The sequence below is a fragment of the Lynx rufus genome, unplaced genomic scaffold (assembly GCF_022079265.1).
Source record: "Lynx rufus isolate CCGP_SWC_20201006 ecotype Redwood Valley unplaced genomic scaffold, mLynRuf1.p SCAF_8, whole genome shotgun sequence".
In the NCBI taxonomy this organism is placed as follows: Eukaryota; Metazoa; Chordata; class Mammalia; order Carnivora; family Felidae; genus Lynx; species Lynx rufus.
In genome coordinates, this window is record NW_025814896.1 from 103,484,699 (window position 1) to 103,502,272 (window position 17,574).

A 17,574-nucleotide genomic window follows, 5' to 3' on the forward strand; every position below is an offset into this window, starting at 1 on the left:
GCTACGCTTCTAATCTTTGTCTTCTTCCAATTCAGCACATAAAAGCACAGGTTTATACCTGGGTTTACTCTGGCAAGAACTGTGGCCTGCTATCAGTGTAAAAGGCATAAAAAGTGGGGAAATCACCCAGTGCACTTCCCTCATCCAAGTGTCGAGTCCCTTCGAGTCTCCCTGCCTTGTGTCTGTCTCCAATGTCTCCAAGTAGTTCTTACTTAAATTTTGTCTAGAGTTGTTATTTGTGGGGAAGTTTGGCCCAGCAGAAGGTACTTCTCCATGATCAGAACTTGAAATCCACAAGTACAATAATATGAATTATAATACGATTCATTATTTAAAAAGCAATTTCATAGTGAAAAGCCTAGCTTGCTCATTCCCTTAATAGAAATGTCTAACAATAATCCTTTGGAAGCAGATGCGCTAATGGGCAAACTTTTTTTTTTTTTTAAAGAAGGGAAGATAAAGTTTATGGAGTATTTTATTTTTAGTAGTGCTGAAACTAGAATAGACACTGTCACTAATTCTCTGTCACTAATTCTCTGCCCCAAATTAAGAGGCAGAGAACCAGAATTACAACTATTTATTGTAGAGACAGAATTTGGAGGCTGGAATGAAAGACAACTGTCATACAAAATGATGTAGCAAGCAATAACCAAAACACAGAAAGTGTATTTCAAGTTTTGATATGCAGTTCAACCCTCCCAGGGCATTAACCTCCCTCTGATGCCAAGGATCCATAAGTGAGAAAAGCAAATGAGGATACAGGCTTCAGTTCTAGCCTGAGGGATCTATGAAGGTTTCCTGGTTCCCCATTTTCTCACCTGTAAAATAATCTCAGAGGCCCCTTCCAGCCGCCAAGTTCTAATTCTTTTTTTTTTTTTTTTTTTTTGAGTGAGAGTGCAAGAGTGAGCGAGTGGTGAAGGGGCAGAGATAGAGGGAGAGAGAGAATCCATGCTGTCAGCACAGAGCCTGATGCAGGGCTCGATCTCACAAACCATGAGATCATGACCTGAGTCGAAATCAAGAGTTGGATGCTGAACCGACTGAGCCACCCAGACACCCCCCAAGTTCTAATTCTGAGAGAGCTGGAAATATTCCAAAAGGATAACTGTTTTCCTGGACTGGTGGTGCTCTTTGTGTACTTTTTTTTTTTTTTTTTTTTTTTTAAGGAAGAGCTTCATTAGTAGCTAAGTGGTGGGGTTTTTGTTGTTGTTGTTTTACAGATCCCAGAGGTTTTTAGTAGCAGATCAGTCATGCTCTTTGGGGTGATCAGACAGATTGAACACACTGATAAAGTGAGTAACTTTATCAAGATCCCGAAGGTGAGTGTCCAGAGGTGCTGGGGAAGACACATCACAGGTAAGAAATGCAAAACCTACTTTAGCATTTCTGAAAGGCACAATCTATGGAAGGGAAACCCTTACTGGATTTTTTAAAAGTTTCTTATTTCATCTCTAAATTTGTTTAATGGCATTTGGTAAGTTAATCAAAGAAAATAATTGTAAAGGCAAGAATTCCAGACCAGAACTCTTCAGAGATATTACTTTGGCACCATCTGCTGGGTAGCTTTTAAAAGTTTCTCTGTACATAGACTTCCATTGCAGTTTACTACTTTTCCACAATGACTTAAAGGAAGTGTCAAAATTATTTGTGTCTGAATTGAGTACCATACAAGCTTATGTTAATGGGAATTTAGCTGCAAATCCACTATCACTGAAGGGGCATAACTTGCCCTGGGAAATTTGAACACACGCAAACGCATCTTAGAATTTCAATTCCATGTGGGGGGAGGGTATTTCATCTGGGTCTCTCAGTAGCACCTCTGACAACCTCTGATGCATTCTGTGTAACTTCGCTGTATCGTGAAGCTCTCTCTCTCTCTCTCTTTGCGGAGAGACAGAGAGAGAAGGCCTGAGCACCAGGCACTTTAGATTCCGGACCTCAATCCCCTAACAAGCAAACATGTACCTCCTTCCTGCCCAGGACTTTGTGGAAACCCTTCGAGGATGCTTCCCACCAGTGTTAATACTAGCCTTCCATTTGCGAGCAGGGTGACTTTGGGCAAGTTATTTGGCCATGCTGAGTCTGTTTTCGCCTCTATAAACTCACTGGCTAGACCTACCTCATGGCTACTGAGACCACACGGTTAACAGAACCCGCCACTGCCACTGCGTGAGCATTCCAGGCCCTCCCTAAACCGTCAGCACTGTTATTACAACAGGCCTGCTTTTCCTTGGGGGGGAATACTCATCTTGGCCGCCCCCAAGGCTGGGAGAATTTCCAAGAATATTCTCCACGTTCCATTTACTTGGGGCAGGATGGATTTTATTTATTAATGGATTAAGCTATGATCTGAGACCATGCTTGCTTCTAGATTTTTTGACATCGTATAACCTACTTGTGGACCACCGTTTTTTACATATCTCTCCATGTTTACATTAGAAAATAGGCAGCTTTTGTCTTCCCTCTCCACTGCTCCCAAATAATCTGTGGCAGAAGCCATCAGCTGTCCACCCAAAGCCATCCTCTCCTTCACAGAGTAGCGGGCAGGCAGTTTGTGTAGCCATGTGACTGTTCGCCAAAGTACGAGCAACACTTCTGGGTTTCGCCCCCCAAAACTTCCCAGGCTGTCCTTTTTCCTGATGGCTGCATACAGATGACAGGCCCTAGGAGCTGGAGGGCTCACAAGGCAGAAATAAACTTTGGGTCCCTGAGGGGATGTGTGGAGGAAGGTTACCCCGCCCACCTCTAGGCCCATGTTGCATGGCCAAGAAATAAACTTCTTTTTGTCTTAACCTTCTGAAATGTTGAATAAAAAAATAATGCTATAATAAACATTTTTGTGCAGAAGTCTTATTCTATAATTTGAATTTTTATTATTTTTATTAAAATTTTTTTTTAATTTATTCATTTTTGAGAGACAGAATGTGAGCAGGAGAGGGGCAGAGAGACAGGAACACACAGAATCCAAAGTGGGCTCCAGACTCTGAACTGTCAGCACAGAGCCCGACGCGGGGCTTGAACTCAATGAATTGTGAGATCATGACCTGAGCCGAAGTCGGATGCTCAACTGACTGAGCCACCCAGGCACCCCTATAATTTGAATTTTTAAAAATATCACCAGAATCGGCAGCATTCAAAGGTTATACCCTTCTCTTCACAAAGACTGAATCAATTACATTACTATCATTAATGAGTGTGTTCATCAGACTTTGAAAGCTGAAACAGGTTTTATAAATACATTAGTACAGACTTGTTAATTTAAAAATTTACCCTTTCACTTTGTATTTCTCTGATCACTTCTGAGGCTGAACGCTTTTCCATGTTTGTTAATTAGTTGTATCTCCTTTTTTTAAGACTTTGTTTATGCCCTGCCATCTGTTTGGGTCTATATTTCCTGAAGATTTATATATATAATCTGGCAGTAATAGATATTAGAATCAATCATCAAGAATTTCAGAAAGCATTTTATTAAAAGTCAGAACAAATATTAAGGCACAAAAATACATCAACTTTTTAAGACAAAAATCTTTGAAACAGTTTTGTCCTACATTCAAAGCAACTTCTTCCAAATTATACAATAATTTAACCCTTTTAAATAGAAAAATATAACTTTTCAAACCCCTAAATTTTCTCCTCAAATACACGTTTCCCTAGTTTCTTAACGAAGTACTGAGCTTCTGTATATACTGTACATGTCCTTAAAATCCTATTTTTGTCACTTATATACATTTGATATGTTTAGAACTTTACCTAGTATGTTACACTTCTCTTTGTAAGTATAAGGCTTGGTGTGCTCTATTGCTTGGTGCACACTGTTGACCCTACAGAGACACAAGTACCAAAAAAACTAGTGAGTTTTAAATCTAGCACAACAGCTCTCCCCTTTAAGTTAGTCATGTATAGCTTGTAAAGCTTAGTGCAATAGACTCAAACCCCTTTTATTTATTTTTAAAAGAAACTCTGCCCCCATCGTGGGGCTCGAACTCACGACCCCAAGATAAAGAGCCGCATGTTTACTGACTGAGCCAGTTGGGCACCTGAAACCCCCTTTTAAAAAAAGATACAAAAATCAGTCTTATGTGTACATTTTTCATACTCTCAGTCCTGACATTATGGTAGTGCAAACATAATGTACTGTATCACAGAGGAAAAGTTGGTTTTCTCTATAGGATACGAAAGATTTAAAAATTATTTTCTTTACAGGAAAAGTAAGGGAACATCATCTCTCAGGCTTAAAAAATTCATACATTCATTTATTTTTCCTTATTTTTGAAATAAATATACTGTCCTTTAAAGCAGATAATTAAATCCTAATCTAACTCAAATCATGAAAATTCCCTTTGACGCAGATTTCACACATCGTATAAATCTAACACGAGTTGCATTAGAACACGTAAGCATTTTGTCTAGGAACACATAAAACTGGACTCACCCTCAGATCCTTTCATCTGGTTGGCTCCCCAAGAATAAACTGGTCTGATAGCCTCAAAAGCTTTGGTGACCAGTTCCTGACCACTTGTTGCAGAAGCGGGGTGACAAGCTGTACGATGGCCCCGGTTGTAACTTCTCCCCAGTGCCCTTCGTACGAACCACAGCTGTAGCCTGAGGACACCCCCTTCTGTTTACGGGGGTTGGGGGGGCTAAGAGGGCCCTCCGTAGGAATACTCAATTCAGGTCATTATAAACACCAACTGATGCCACAGTTGTCACTGAAAGTGACAGAGAATATGCCCTTTGAAAAACATTTCTGATAAGGTTGTCAGGAGGGAATCCTACTTTCTCTAGAAGATGAAAAAAGTTTGCATTTCAGCCTATAGCTGAAAGCAGTGTTTTCATACGCACTACTGAGGTTATGCCAGAGGCAGTCTCCCTTATTAACACACTTCACATCGATGCCCCACTCCTGCTCCGCTACATTTGTAGCTCCTACTGGCTGGAAGCCCAGGACTCTGCATTTCAAAATTCACCTGGAGCTATCTGAGGAGTTGGGGGGTCTGCCTGTAACTCTGGGAGTGGTAGATAAAAGCAGGACCTAGAAGGCAGGGTCGCCTCCAGCCCTGCAACAACTGGGCCCGGGGTAAAACACAGCAAAACCAGAATGGACACAAATGCTGGGAAATGTAGTAGGTAGGGGCCCATTATCGTGTCAAAAACAGAAAAAAGGAATGGAACTCACACTGTTAGCACTCTTTTCCTAGGAAGCATGTCCCAAACTGTTCAGTGTTCCCTATGGAAAATAAATCTGAAAGTATCTTTCAATAGATATTACTACTAGCGATCTTTCTTACTAATCCCTATGAAATGAATAAATGAGAAGTAAATTGAAAAAGTAGGCTTTTGAAAGGACAAACAATTTTGTGGCTTCATAATGAAAAAAAATAATAAAGGTTATATTTAAGTGTTTGTACTGGTTAAGACTTTAAGTGCTTCTCAAACTTTTCTGAAGCCATTCTCAATTCCCAAGGTTAGAACTCCTTCAAAGAAAGATATGCAAAATTCTAACTTTAATTCCTATCCTATATGTCCGCGAGCCCTGTATCTTTGGTCATGAAAGCAGCAAAACATTCACATTTCCATCATACTACATTCAACTACCTTTCAAGTTTAGAATGTTCTGCATTAAAAAAAATATTAAAACAAAAAAATTTCAAATCATACATTACATATATAATACGTAACAAAATGATGTATAAAACATGGTCGAAGGTCAAGAAATTAATTACAAGATTAATAGTGATGTACTGTACAGACAAATACATGTTTTATTATAAAATCAAATAAACCAAGATTATGTAAAGGATGTTCTAGGGTCTATGAGGCTCACTGGTAACGAATCTGCCAGCTTGCCGGGGAGAAAATGCTCCCCATCTGGCCACGTGATTACCACCTGCCCCACACAGATTGAGCAGCAGCACGTGAACACGTGGCCTGAATGAGGGGATAGTGGGAGGGCAAATCCTGGGAAGTGACCTTCAAGACCTTATTCCTGTGTACTTCTGTTCCCCTGAGCTTAGAGAGGACCTACCTCTGTGATTTGATGTGCATGGTGATATTTACAAACAAGGACCTTGTGCAGACCCATATGTGTGTACACACACAGACACACACACACACACACACCAAAACTAACCCTATAAACATGCTTATGTTCTACAGTTAATCAAGTTTCACTTGATATCAAATCACTTCCATATAAAAGTCAAAGAATATTATTATTGCATCTAGTAACTAGAAACCTAAGAGATGGAGATGCTGCTTTACCACACTTCAGAAGAATCACATCCTCTACCTCAAAGGTTAGTGAGTGGAAGAATAAAAGTGTTTACGTAAAAAATATTTTTAAATCTGGAATTGTCATATTTTCCAGAGAAAAGAGAAAGCCCAAATCCACATCCCTGCCTCCTTTTAGCTAAGAGCATTCGGGCATATTTCTTTATCATAATACTTCTCTTAGATTATTTCCAAATCCAGGCAATTTGGTGGACATTAAGCTGACATTTAAAGTAGCTTAAAAGGGGTGCAGAACCCTCCTACCACCTGAATTCTTAATTTTAATACATAGATTTCCAAGATAATGCAATAAAAACTTGTTGCACTAGATCAAAACAAAGCTCTCTTTCAGTCTTGAGGAAGTCCTTCACCGTTAACTGGGTTTCATTTATATGGGTTCCAATCACATTATCTTTTCTGAAGAGAACATTTTTTCTGCCATTTCAGATCTGGTCATGATTTCCTTTAAAAAAAAAAAAAAAAAAAAAGATGACATACTTCCAAATGTTGATGCTCCTTCCAGAACATAACAAAATTCTCTAATCTTTCACAGTCACAATTTTGTGGGGAACTGCATATATTTCATGATATACATAGAAACAGTAGATTCAGAAAATAAACACTGGATAATCCACACTTCTAGTGATGTCTGGCCAATATCTGTTGACAAGTTCGGAAAACTAACATCCTGCTAGCTGGAAAACGTTTCAAGTTCAGAGTTACCAGTGAGAGGCAGAGATGGGGCTCACGTGTTTTTCTCAGGCATGGTTCATCCACGGATGGATTTGCCTCACTTTACACAGTTCATGTATTTTGAAATTATACAACTATTTACCAAATGATTCCTCTAAGTGCCCTTTACAAAGTAATTCTCCATCATGTCTCTTTCTGTAGAATTCTAAATCCTGAAGTTCAATTGCTTTGTAGCCAGGTGCATGTCTACGGCAGCCCCCTCAAAACTTCCCGCTACTGCCAGATCAACGTGCCACGGCCAAAGTCATTTCCCTTCAGTGAACAGAGCAGCAGCTGCTCTCCTGCTCTATAGCCACCACCTGAATTACGCCTCAGTTACCACTAACTTCCTCCCCTACTGTTCCTGCCCATAAGTTAGAGTTCCCAATATCCATCCTCTAATTCCTACTACTCAGACTTCTTCCTGTTTTGGGCCACCCTTCAATGTCCAGACGATCTAGAACTCAGTTTTCTCCTCCAAACCTTCCCAAATCCACAACCTCAATTCAAATTTCCTGCTTAGTAAACGAGAATGAGTAGAAACTCTAATACCTTAGCAAAATATCCCAAGTAGAAGAAATTAATTTAGACAAACTGCCACCTTAAAGTATTCTAAACTCTTTACCCCCATAGAAGATGTTAGAAAATCACAGACTCAAAATCTCATGAAACAATTCTCCCTCCTTTTATACCAACAAGCATTTATCTTGCTCCTGTTTTAAATGAGGATCTAGCTCCTTTAGGTTTCATTGACAAATCAGTGCTGTCTTCCAGGCTGCTCGATTTGTAATTGTTTTACAAAGTAACTTTCAGAATTTCTTTCTGAAATATATTTCTACTTTGTGAAAATAACAGCACCAAGAAAATAAGCAAAAAATGTATTTTACCTCATCTGAATCCACTAACACTGGAAGAGCTCTGAAACAAAAACAGGTAACAATGTTATTAACAGGCTAGTGTGTGTATGAAGGCTGAGTACAGGCATATCCCTGTTATCTGTAAATTCTCATTCCTGGATGGACACAGCTGGCAGAAGTAAACACCGAAGCTCACCAACGCACACAAAGAGGAATTTTCATACTGTTCTTAATAGCCCCCAACCTGAAAATAACCAAATGGGTAAACTGTAGTGTATCCACACAATGGAATACTACACAGCAAAGAAGCTGAACGGATTACTGAGGGATGAATTTTTTAAATCTGACACAAATAATTGACAGTTACAGACATCAGGACAGCAGCACCTTTCAAAAAGTGGGATTGTGATTTAGGAGGAAAATAAAGGGGTTTTTAGGACACTAGTGATGTTTTATTTATTTTTTATCTGGGTACTAGTTACATGAGTGTGTTCATATTGCAAATTTATTGAGCTTAGGATTCTGTACTTTCCAGAATGTGTGCTATACTTCAAAAAATTTCAGCTAAGGGGCACCTGGGTGGCTCAGTCGGTTAAGCATCTGACTTTGCTTAGGTCATGATCTCACAGTTCGTGAGTTCAAGCCCCGCATCAGGCTCTGTCCTGTGAGAACTTAAGAGGGATGAATAAGCTTGACTACAGTAATCATTTCAGTGTCCATATGTATATCAAATCATCATGTACACCTTAAATATATACAGTATATTAAAATAAAGAGAACCCTACGACCCAGCAATTGCACTACTAGCCATTTATCCATGGGATACAGGTGTGCTGTTTCGAAGGGACACATGCACCCCCATGTTTACGGCAGCACTGTCAACAATAGCCAAAGTACGGAAAGAGCCCAAATGTCCATCGACGGATGAATGCATAAAGAAGATGTGGTATATATATATATACAATAGAGTATTACTCAGCAATCAAAAAGAATGAAACCTTGCCATTTACAACTACATGGCTGGAACTGGAGGGTATTATGCTAAGTGAAATCAGTCAGTCAGAGAAAGACAAAAATCATATGACTTCACTCCTAAGAGGACTTTAAGATACAAAACAGATGAACATAAGGGATGGGAAACAAAAATAATATAAAAACAGGAAGGGGACAAGACAGAAGAGACTCATAAATACAGAGAACAAACAGAGGCTTACTGGAGGGGTGGTGGGAGGGGGGATGGGCCAAATGGGTAAGGGGCACTGAGGAATCTACTCCTGAAATCACTGTTGTACTATATGCTAACTAATTTGGACGTAAATTAAAAAAAATTAAAAATTAAATTAAAAAAAACCCAACTAACTAAATAAATAAATAAATAAAATAAAGAGAGGGGCACCTAGGTGGATCAGTCGGTTAAGCATCCAACTTTGGCTCAGGTCATGAACTCGCAGATCTTGAGTTCAAGCACTGTGTCAGGCTCTATGCTGACAGCTCAGAGCCTGGAACCTGTTTCAGAGTCTGTGTCTCTGTCTTTCTCTGTTCCTCCCCTGCTCTCATTCTTGTCTGTCTCTCTCTCAAAAATAAATAAAGATTAAAAAAATTTTTTAAATAGAGGGACACGGAAACATATTAGGAAAGGTATTTATGGAATCAAGTACTTGCTTAATTCCCATACCATCATTACCATTGATGGGGTTTCTACTGGGGGTGGGGGGTGCTAGAGAGAGTTCTACAATACAGACTTTGCTTGGGAAAGAAAACACAGATAAAAAAGAAAAGCCGAGAGTAGAGCCCCACCGTGTGGTAGATCTCCCTCACAGACGGAGAGCGAGCCTGAAGGGAAAGTCCATACGCCAGAGCTACCACATGCAAGTCCCCTCCCTGTGAGACTCCAGAGAACGCCACTTACAGAGCAGTCTAAGGCAGAAGAAAGAGAAGCAAGAGACTAACTAGGTGTGAGAAAGGGGCCACGTTAGACTGTCTGGAATACTACTATCAAGGAAAATCCAGGGGAGAGGACTGCTTTCGGGGAAACTTGAACCAGAACCTGAGAGACCCAGAAGACAGTCGTTGGATGCTCAGCACTGTTTGGAGGTAAACACTAGCAATCTCAAAAATGCTTCCTCCGTGAGGTTAATGATTGTTGAAAACTTAGTAAGATGTATTCAGTGCATTGAAGAGGGAGGTGAACTCCGCTAAGCTGTCCTTTATGGCTGATCAGAGATAAGGAAAAGTGATAATCTCAGAAACTGTCCACATGGAAGTAAATGGGAGCAGGGAAAGGAAAGAACAGTATATGAAAATGTTATCCTCTCTGCCTATCCTGCTGGTTTCTGTTGTGGAAACAGCTACGTGGAATTCCTGCTTCACATTATCAAACAGAACATTGCGTCAAACAGAACATTGATCCTGATTAGCTCAAAGTTCCCGAGGGGCTTGGTCTATACTTTGCCGAAGCTCATGTTTTTCCTCCAAAAGCTTCCCCACCATACATGGTATTGGGGTTCCATGTGTTTAAAAAAAAAAAGTTTTACATATGTTTGAACTTTTCTATAATAGAAAGTTGAAACAAGATAAAGTGATTCTAATCCTGAAAAACTTAGATCAGAAAGGGCTGGAGTTGGTTGCAGGCCACAAGCATTCACGTGGTTGTTGTACAGTGAAAAATAAAGAAGGAAAGACCAAGGCAGGGCTGTGTTCTCCTTGTAGTCTGACATGACATTAGTCATTCACTAGTGATGGGGGCCTATCAAAACGTATGGAGGTACGAGGTTCGAAAAGCACATGATGGAACATGAAAGTTATCTCTTTATACGATATACTACATTTTAGACTCAAACTTTAACAAAAGATATTTACACATCTGTGAATGAAGAGGGAATATTTTCTTCCACCCACTTCAAATCTTCATCCTGTAGAAATAAATATTTATATATCAGCATTTGCTTAGTATGAGCTGAAAGAATTGTAAAATATAATGTATATAAAATGTAAGCAGTTAAATTCAAATGCATGATTCTTTTCATTTCTACATATCCTAAGAACTTGGCACTTATGCCACACAGAAATTATGCCAGTATGCTCTTAAACAGGCAAACAAAAATTTGGATTTCAGAATTTTTTACTTCTTGGTTTTCTTTACATTAGATGCACAGGTGTTGATTTTGGGTTTTTTTTTTTTTTACGCTGAAAAAACAGTAGAAACACAGAGTCAATTAATGAGAAAATAGCAAGAATATTGATTTGTATTGGTTTTTTGCTCCCAGCATTCATTATGCCTCCTAATTTGTTCAAGTTTTTATATCATGAGTTTATAATTTTTCAACCGAAAAAGATGACAGTGCAAATACTCTAATTTTACAAAAGCCTATTTATTTCTATGCTTGTATTTACACTCATCTCTCTGCAGGAGACAAGAGAAGGAAAACAGGTCAGTTGGGGAATCTGTTTTTTAATAGATGCTTGCTTATAGTTATCTCATTGGGAGAAAGAAAAATAAAAGGTATACTGAATATTTTGATTTATACTATAAAATAAATAAAAATGTTTCTTTGTGATCTACCTGGCTACATGGAATTCTCAAGTGTCAATTACATCTTGCTCACCTAGACAGACAAAGCAGCTGAGACAGTATTAACAGGAACCCCAATTCTCATGAGATAAGGCTTCTGATCAAGAGCTGACTGCACTTAATTTTGGGAAATGATAAAGTATTCCTTTGATGTTTTGGTAAGCATTGAGTTTTAAAATAAAGTGGGATATACTGTATATCCCTAAAATAAAAGGAAAATATCTTTAAAAATTTGAAGTTTAATAGCTCTAACACCAGATAATTAAAACTGTTGTAATTTTTCTAAAGTTTAAATCACCATAAAACTACTCAAAGAACACATTTTACAGAATTATTGATTAACAAACAATGAAAAGATTTACTGAACAGATTAACCTATTCTCATATATCATCTGTTCTGTCAGAACTTACAAGCACACATAAATTTTTATATTCTATTAATCACAACATATACAATTATAAGAAAGCAGAATAGAAAACTGTGAGAGGCATTTCCACTTTGCTTAATATGCGTAAAATATTTAAAAACTCATCTCTACCCTCTAACCATTTTATTCAAGCTTCCAGCTTTATATAAAAAATGCTAATTTTGTCAACTACACAGGCAACACATAAAATCCTTTCCTAATAGATACTAAATGTTATCTGAAATGGCTTCAAAAATCACTTCAAAATGCTGAAAAATTAACAAGCTTCTACTATAACAAAGCTTCTCGATATTTAATGTACATATGAGTCATCTATGGGATCCTATTAAAAAGTAGATTCAGATTCAGTACGTCTGAGGTGGGCCTGAGACTACATTTCTAGCAAGTTCCCAGGTGATGCTCATGCTTCTGGTCCAAGAATAGCACTTGAGAAGCAAAGATCTACAGTAGTTACAATCATCAGACTTAACTACTATCACTAATTGGTAAAACTGATTTTCATACAAAAAGCTTTCATAATAAGGTAGAAAATGTTTTCCTGACGGTCAATGAATGTGACACAGACTCTATTAAATATATACTATACTCACAAAATTATCAGAAGTAGCAGGTTTAGCTGTTCCATTGGAAACCGTTTTTGAGACTCTTAATTTTATTCCTTCAGCTACGAGAAACATTATAGAGATAAATATCTAAAATTATAAAATATTATTTTCCTTCATGTTTAATAACTCAACAAAGATTTATATCTACACATATATATCTATATAGATTTATAAATATTAATTATATATTTACTATATATATTTATTCTTATTTTTTTAATGTTTATTTTTGAGAGAGAGAGAGAGAGACAGAGACAGAGACAGAGACAGAGTGTGAGCAGGAAGGGGCAGAGAGAGAGGGAGACACAGAATCCATAGCAGGCTCTAGGCTCCAAGCAGTCAGCACAGAGCCCAACATGGGGCTCGAACTCACAAGCCATGAGATTACGACCCGAGCCAAAGTTGGACGCTTAACCAACTAAGCCACCCAGGCGTTCCTTAAAGGAGAGGTAACAGTGGAAGCTTCGGGCAGGGGGCTGGCTTTAACATACCACTTGGAAATGTAGGAGGGATGGCAAAAATCAATAGATTTCTCAAATGTTTGCAGTAACAACCAGGTTTTTAAGATGCTAGTTTGAATTCCCATTTTAGAGGAGTTTAAACAAACAAGCAAACATACAAACATATACACCTATTTCCTTAGTTTCAATATATTTTAAAGTTTATGGATTTAAAAATCTATGATTTGCAGTATCATATTTAGGAATAAATCACATCTTTGTCTATGCCTTTTCCTCGCTGACACATACATTTTGGAATGTGCCTATGGTATAAAATAGGAAAGAGAAGGGTTTTCTCCTTTCCTATTGGACCAAGGCTCTCCTTTCTGTGAGCAGTTTCAGCACAGCAGAGGTTGAGAGCATGAGTCCTGGAACCAGACTGCCTCACCCAGGATTCTGGCTCTCCCTGGACAACCCTGGGCAAAGCAATCGCCTTTCTGCAACTCAGTGTCCCCAGCAACACAATGGGATAATACTAATAGCTACTTCATAGGGTTCTCACGAGCATTAAACAAGTTAGCATATATAAGGTGCCTGACACTTAATCTATGTCCCATAAGTATTCACTTTGTAATATTGTATAATTACAATATTGTACTATTGTTATTATAATAATTTGCAAATAGTGCTTCTCCATAGACATGGACAATTGATATATTATGACATATATGATATATTAAGTTGATATAATGAGTGAAAATGAGGTTCCTTGATCAAAAAATATTTCCATGGGGCATTTAAAATCCTAACATTTGAGATCTATTCTTTTAAAAGGGCAAACACTGATTTTTAAAACTTAAGTACAATATATATAATACACAAATTTAATGTTTATTTATTTTTGAGGGTGTGAGCAGGGAAAGGGCAGAGAGAGAGAGGGAGACACAGAATCCAAAGCAGGCTCCAGCCTCCGAGCTGTCAGCACAGAGCCCAACACGGGGCTTGAACCCATGGACCACGAGATCATGACCCGAGCTGAAGTCGGACACTTAACCAACTGAGCCACCCAGGTACCCCTATATAATACACAAATTTTAAGTGTATAGTCTAAATCGAGACACTTAACATTTCCATCATCACAGAAGGTTCTTTAAATCCCTTTCTGGTCAATCCTACTCCCACCAGAAGCAACCATTGTTCTGACTGATATAATCACCATAGCTTAGTACTGCCTGTTCTAGAACTTCATATATAGAACCATAATCCATGGAGTCTATCATCTTTTGGATTTGATTACTTTCTTTTTTTTTTTTTTTTTAATTTTTTTTTTCAACGTTTATTTATTTTTGGGACAGAGAGAGACAGAGCATGAATGGGGGAGGGGCAGAGAGAGAGGGAGACACAGAATCGGAAACAGGCTCCAGGCTCTGAGCGGTCAGCCCAGAGCCCGACGCGGGGCTCGAACTCCCGGACCGCGAGATCGTGACCTGGCTGAAGTCGGACGCTTAACCGACTGCGCCACCCAGGCGCCCCTGGATTTGATTACTTTCACTCAACATAAAGGTTTTGAAATTTATTTATGTTGTAGAGTGTTGGTTACTTTTGATTACTGAACAGTAGTTGGCTGTGTGGGTATACCACAAATACTTTGTTCATCTGTTGATGGACTTTAGGTTACATCCAGTTTTAAACTATTAAGAATAAAGCCGCTAGGGTGCTTGGGTGGCTCAGTAAAATGTCTGATTCTTGGTTTTGGCTCAAGTCATGATCTAACGGTTTGTGAGTTTGAGCCCGACATTGGGCTCTGCACTGACAGTGTGGAGCCTGCTTCGGATTCTCTCTCTCTCTCTGCCCCTCCCCTGCTCACACACTCTCTCTCTCTCCAAATAAATAAATAAACTTAAAAAAAATAAAGTTGCTGAAAATAATAATGTACATTAGTGTCTTTTTGTGAACATCTGCTTTCATTTCTATCATTTCTTCTGGGTAAATACCTTGGTGTGGAATGGCTGGGTTGGACAGCAGGTATATTTTTAACTTTTTAAGAACTAATTTTTTTTTTTAATATTTACTTATTTATTTGGAGAGAGAGAGAGAGCGCGCACATGTGTGTGTGAATAGGGGAGGGGCAGAGAGAGGGGGACAGAGGATCCAAAGTGGGCTCTGCGCTGACAGCAGGGAGCCCAATGTGGGGCTCGAACTCAGGAACCGTGAGATTATGACCTGAGGTGAGATCAAGAGTTGGAGGCTTACCCGACTAAACCACTCAGGCACCCCATGAAATTTTTATGTCTTGAAATTAGTGTAAGCCCATTAATTTTATTTTATTGAGATATAATTCCCACACTATAAAATGGACCACTTTGAAGCGTACAGCTCAGTGAAGTCCAGTATAGCCACGGAACTGTACAACCATCACCACTAATTTCAAATTTTCATCACCCTAAAAAGAAACCCCATACCCATCAGTAGTCACTCCCTACTGATGCCTTCCACCAACCCCTGGCAATCACCAATATATTTTCTGTCTCTATGGACTTACCTTTTGTGGATTTTTCATATAAATTTTTTTTAATTTATTTTAAGTTTATTTATTTATTTTGAGAGAGAGAGGGAGAGAAAAAAATTCAAAATCAAAGAACCTGGGATTTGAACATCAGATTTCTTTTTTTTTAATTTATTTTTAAAATTTATTTATTTATTTATTTATTTATTTATTTAAATATATGAAGTTTATTGTCAAATTGGTTTCCATACAACACCCAGTGCTCATCCCAAAAGGTGCTCTCCTCAATACTCATCACCCACCCATAAATTTTTTTTAATGTTTGTTTATTTTTGAGAGAGAGAGAGAGACAGAGTGCAAGTGGGTTAGGGGCAGAGAGAGAGGGAGACGCAGAATCCAAAGCAGGCTCCAGGCTCTGAGCTGTCAGCACAGAGCCCGACACGGGGCTCGAACTCACAAGCTGTGAGATCATGACCTGAGCCGAAGTCAGACGCTTAACCGACTGAGCCACCCAGGAGCCCCTTGTAGATTTTTCATATAAATGGAATCATAAAATTTGTGATGTTTATGACTGGCTTCTTTCACTTAGCATAATGTTTTCCAGATTTGTCCATGTTTAACTACAAGAATGTTTTGACTCTTCTAGGTCCTATGCTTTTTCCATATACATTATAAAATCATTTTAACCATTTGTATTTTCTTTTTTTTTAGGTCAGTTAGAATTATGATTGGGATTGTACAGATTCTATTGATCAATTTGTGGAACTGACTGCTTCATAATATTGAGAGTTGTTAACTCGTAAACGTTACATCTCTATACTTATTCTCAGCAACTGAATTATGTGTTGATGTTGCCTCAACAAATGATTAAAGTATTATGGTAAAATTAATAAAATGATAAAATGCTATGGAGAAATTAATTGAAAGATGAAAGTGGCACTAAAACTATAACTAGAAATGCTTTGGGCATGACCAGGAATTAACAGATCTGTATATTTCTCAAGAGCAAGAAGAGGTGATTGAAGGAAATTTAGCAATTATCATTAAGAAGATTATTAGGAGCTAAGCACAATATAAACTAAATTATTAGTGTGAAAAAGTTTACTTACTTTAATACTTAAGGCCTTAAGAGCAAATAAGTATCAAAAGCTCACACTGCACTAACAATCTTGAAAATTTCACTACTGGGGTGCCTTGGTGGCTCAGTCGGTTAAGCGTCCGACCTCGGCTCAGGTCATTACCTTGTGGTTCGTGGGTTTGAACCCCGAATTGGGCTCTGTGCTGACAGCTCAGAGCCTGGAGCCTGCTTCAGATTCTGTGTCTCCCTCTCTCTTTGCCCCTACCCCGCTCATGCTCTGTCTCTTAAAAATAAATAAACATTAGGGGCGCCTGGGTGGCGCAGTCGGTTAAGCGTCCGACTTCAGCCAGGTCACGATCTCGCGGTCCGTGAGTTCGAGCCCCGCGTCAGGCTCTGGGCTGATGGCTCAGAGCCTGGAGCCTGCTTCCGATTCTGTGTCTCCCTCTCTCTCTGCACCTCCCCCGTTCATGCTCTGTCTCTCTCTGTCCCAAAAATAAATAAACGTTGAAAAAAAAAAATTAAAAATAAATAAATAAATAAATAAACATTAAAAAATTAAAAAAAAAAAAGAAAAATTCATTTTCATTACTGACTTTTCTTTTGTGATTATCTACCATAATAGAGGTTTTTGCAGATATAGTTTGAAAATTATTTTAATAGAAAACAGTGTATGTGATTTTGCCTCACAGGTAAAAGGTACAATACAATGGTCATTTAATAAGAAAACATATCACTCACTTAAATTCTCAGATGTTACCATGAATTCTTCAATTTCGTCATCAGAATCATCTATTAATGGCATGAAGGCATATCTATACCCAAACCAAGAAGGAATAGTGTTATCAGTGCAATTAAATCTGTTCAGTTTTCAGTTTATAGCTAACAGTGTCATTGCATACAAAGATATCTACATTTTTACAATTTCTCATAAATTCACATAACAAAAATTTAATTATTTTACTCTCAAATTAGGAAAGATTACTACCAATGAAACAGTGAAACTGGAGCACCCAAACCCTGCTGACAAAAGCATAACTGGATAAGATCTTGCTGGAAAGCAGTTCTGCAACATACAATGTTCAGGGAA

At 38.4% G+C, this 17,574-nt stretch overlaps 1 protein-coding gene across 3 annotated transcripts in view; it reads right to left on the reverse strand.

The window, feature by feature from the left end:
• Positions 1-3,447: 3,447 nt before the first annotated feature.
• The window catches only part of TMEM87B (transmembrane protein 87B), a 50,534-nt gene continuing 36,407 nt past the window's right edge, over positions 3,448-17,574 (reverse strand). For 2 of the 3 annotated variants that reach the window (XM_047068050.1, XM_047068048.1), the window contains exons 15-19: positions 17,226-17,299; positions 12,449-12,522; positions 10,719-10,771; positions 7,890-7,920; positions 3,448-6,733 (exon numbers count right to left, since the gene is read on the reverse strand). In XM_047068050.1, the coding sequence (XP_046924006.1) occupies positions 6,674-6,733; positions 7,890-7,920; positions 10,719-10,771; positions 12,449-12,522; positions 17,226-17,299 (292 nt within the window). In that variant the 3' untranslated portion in view covers positions 3,448-6,673. Of the gene's footprint in view, positions 6,734-7,889; positions 7,921-10,718; positions 10,772-12,448; positions 12,523-17,225; positions 17,300-17,574 lie in introns of those variants that run through there. The other variant, XM_047068049.1, reaches the window with a different exon arrangement.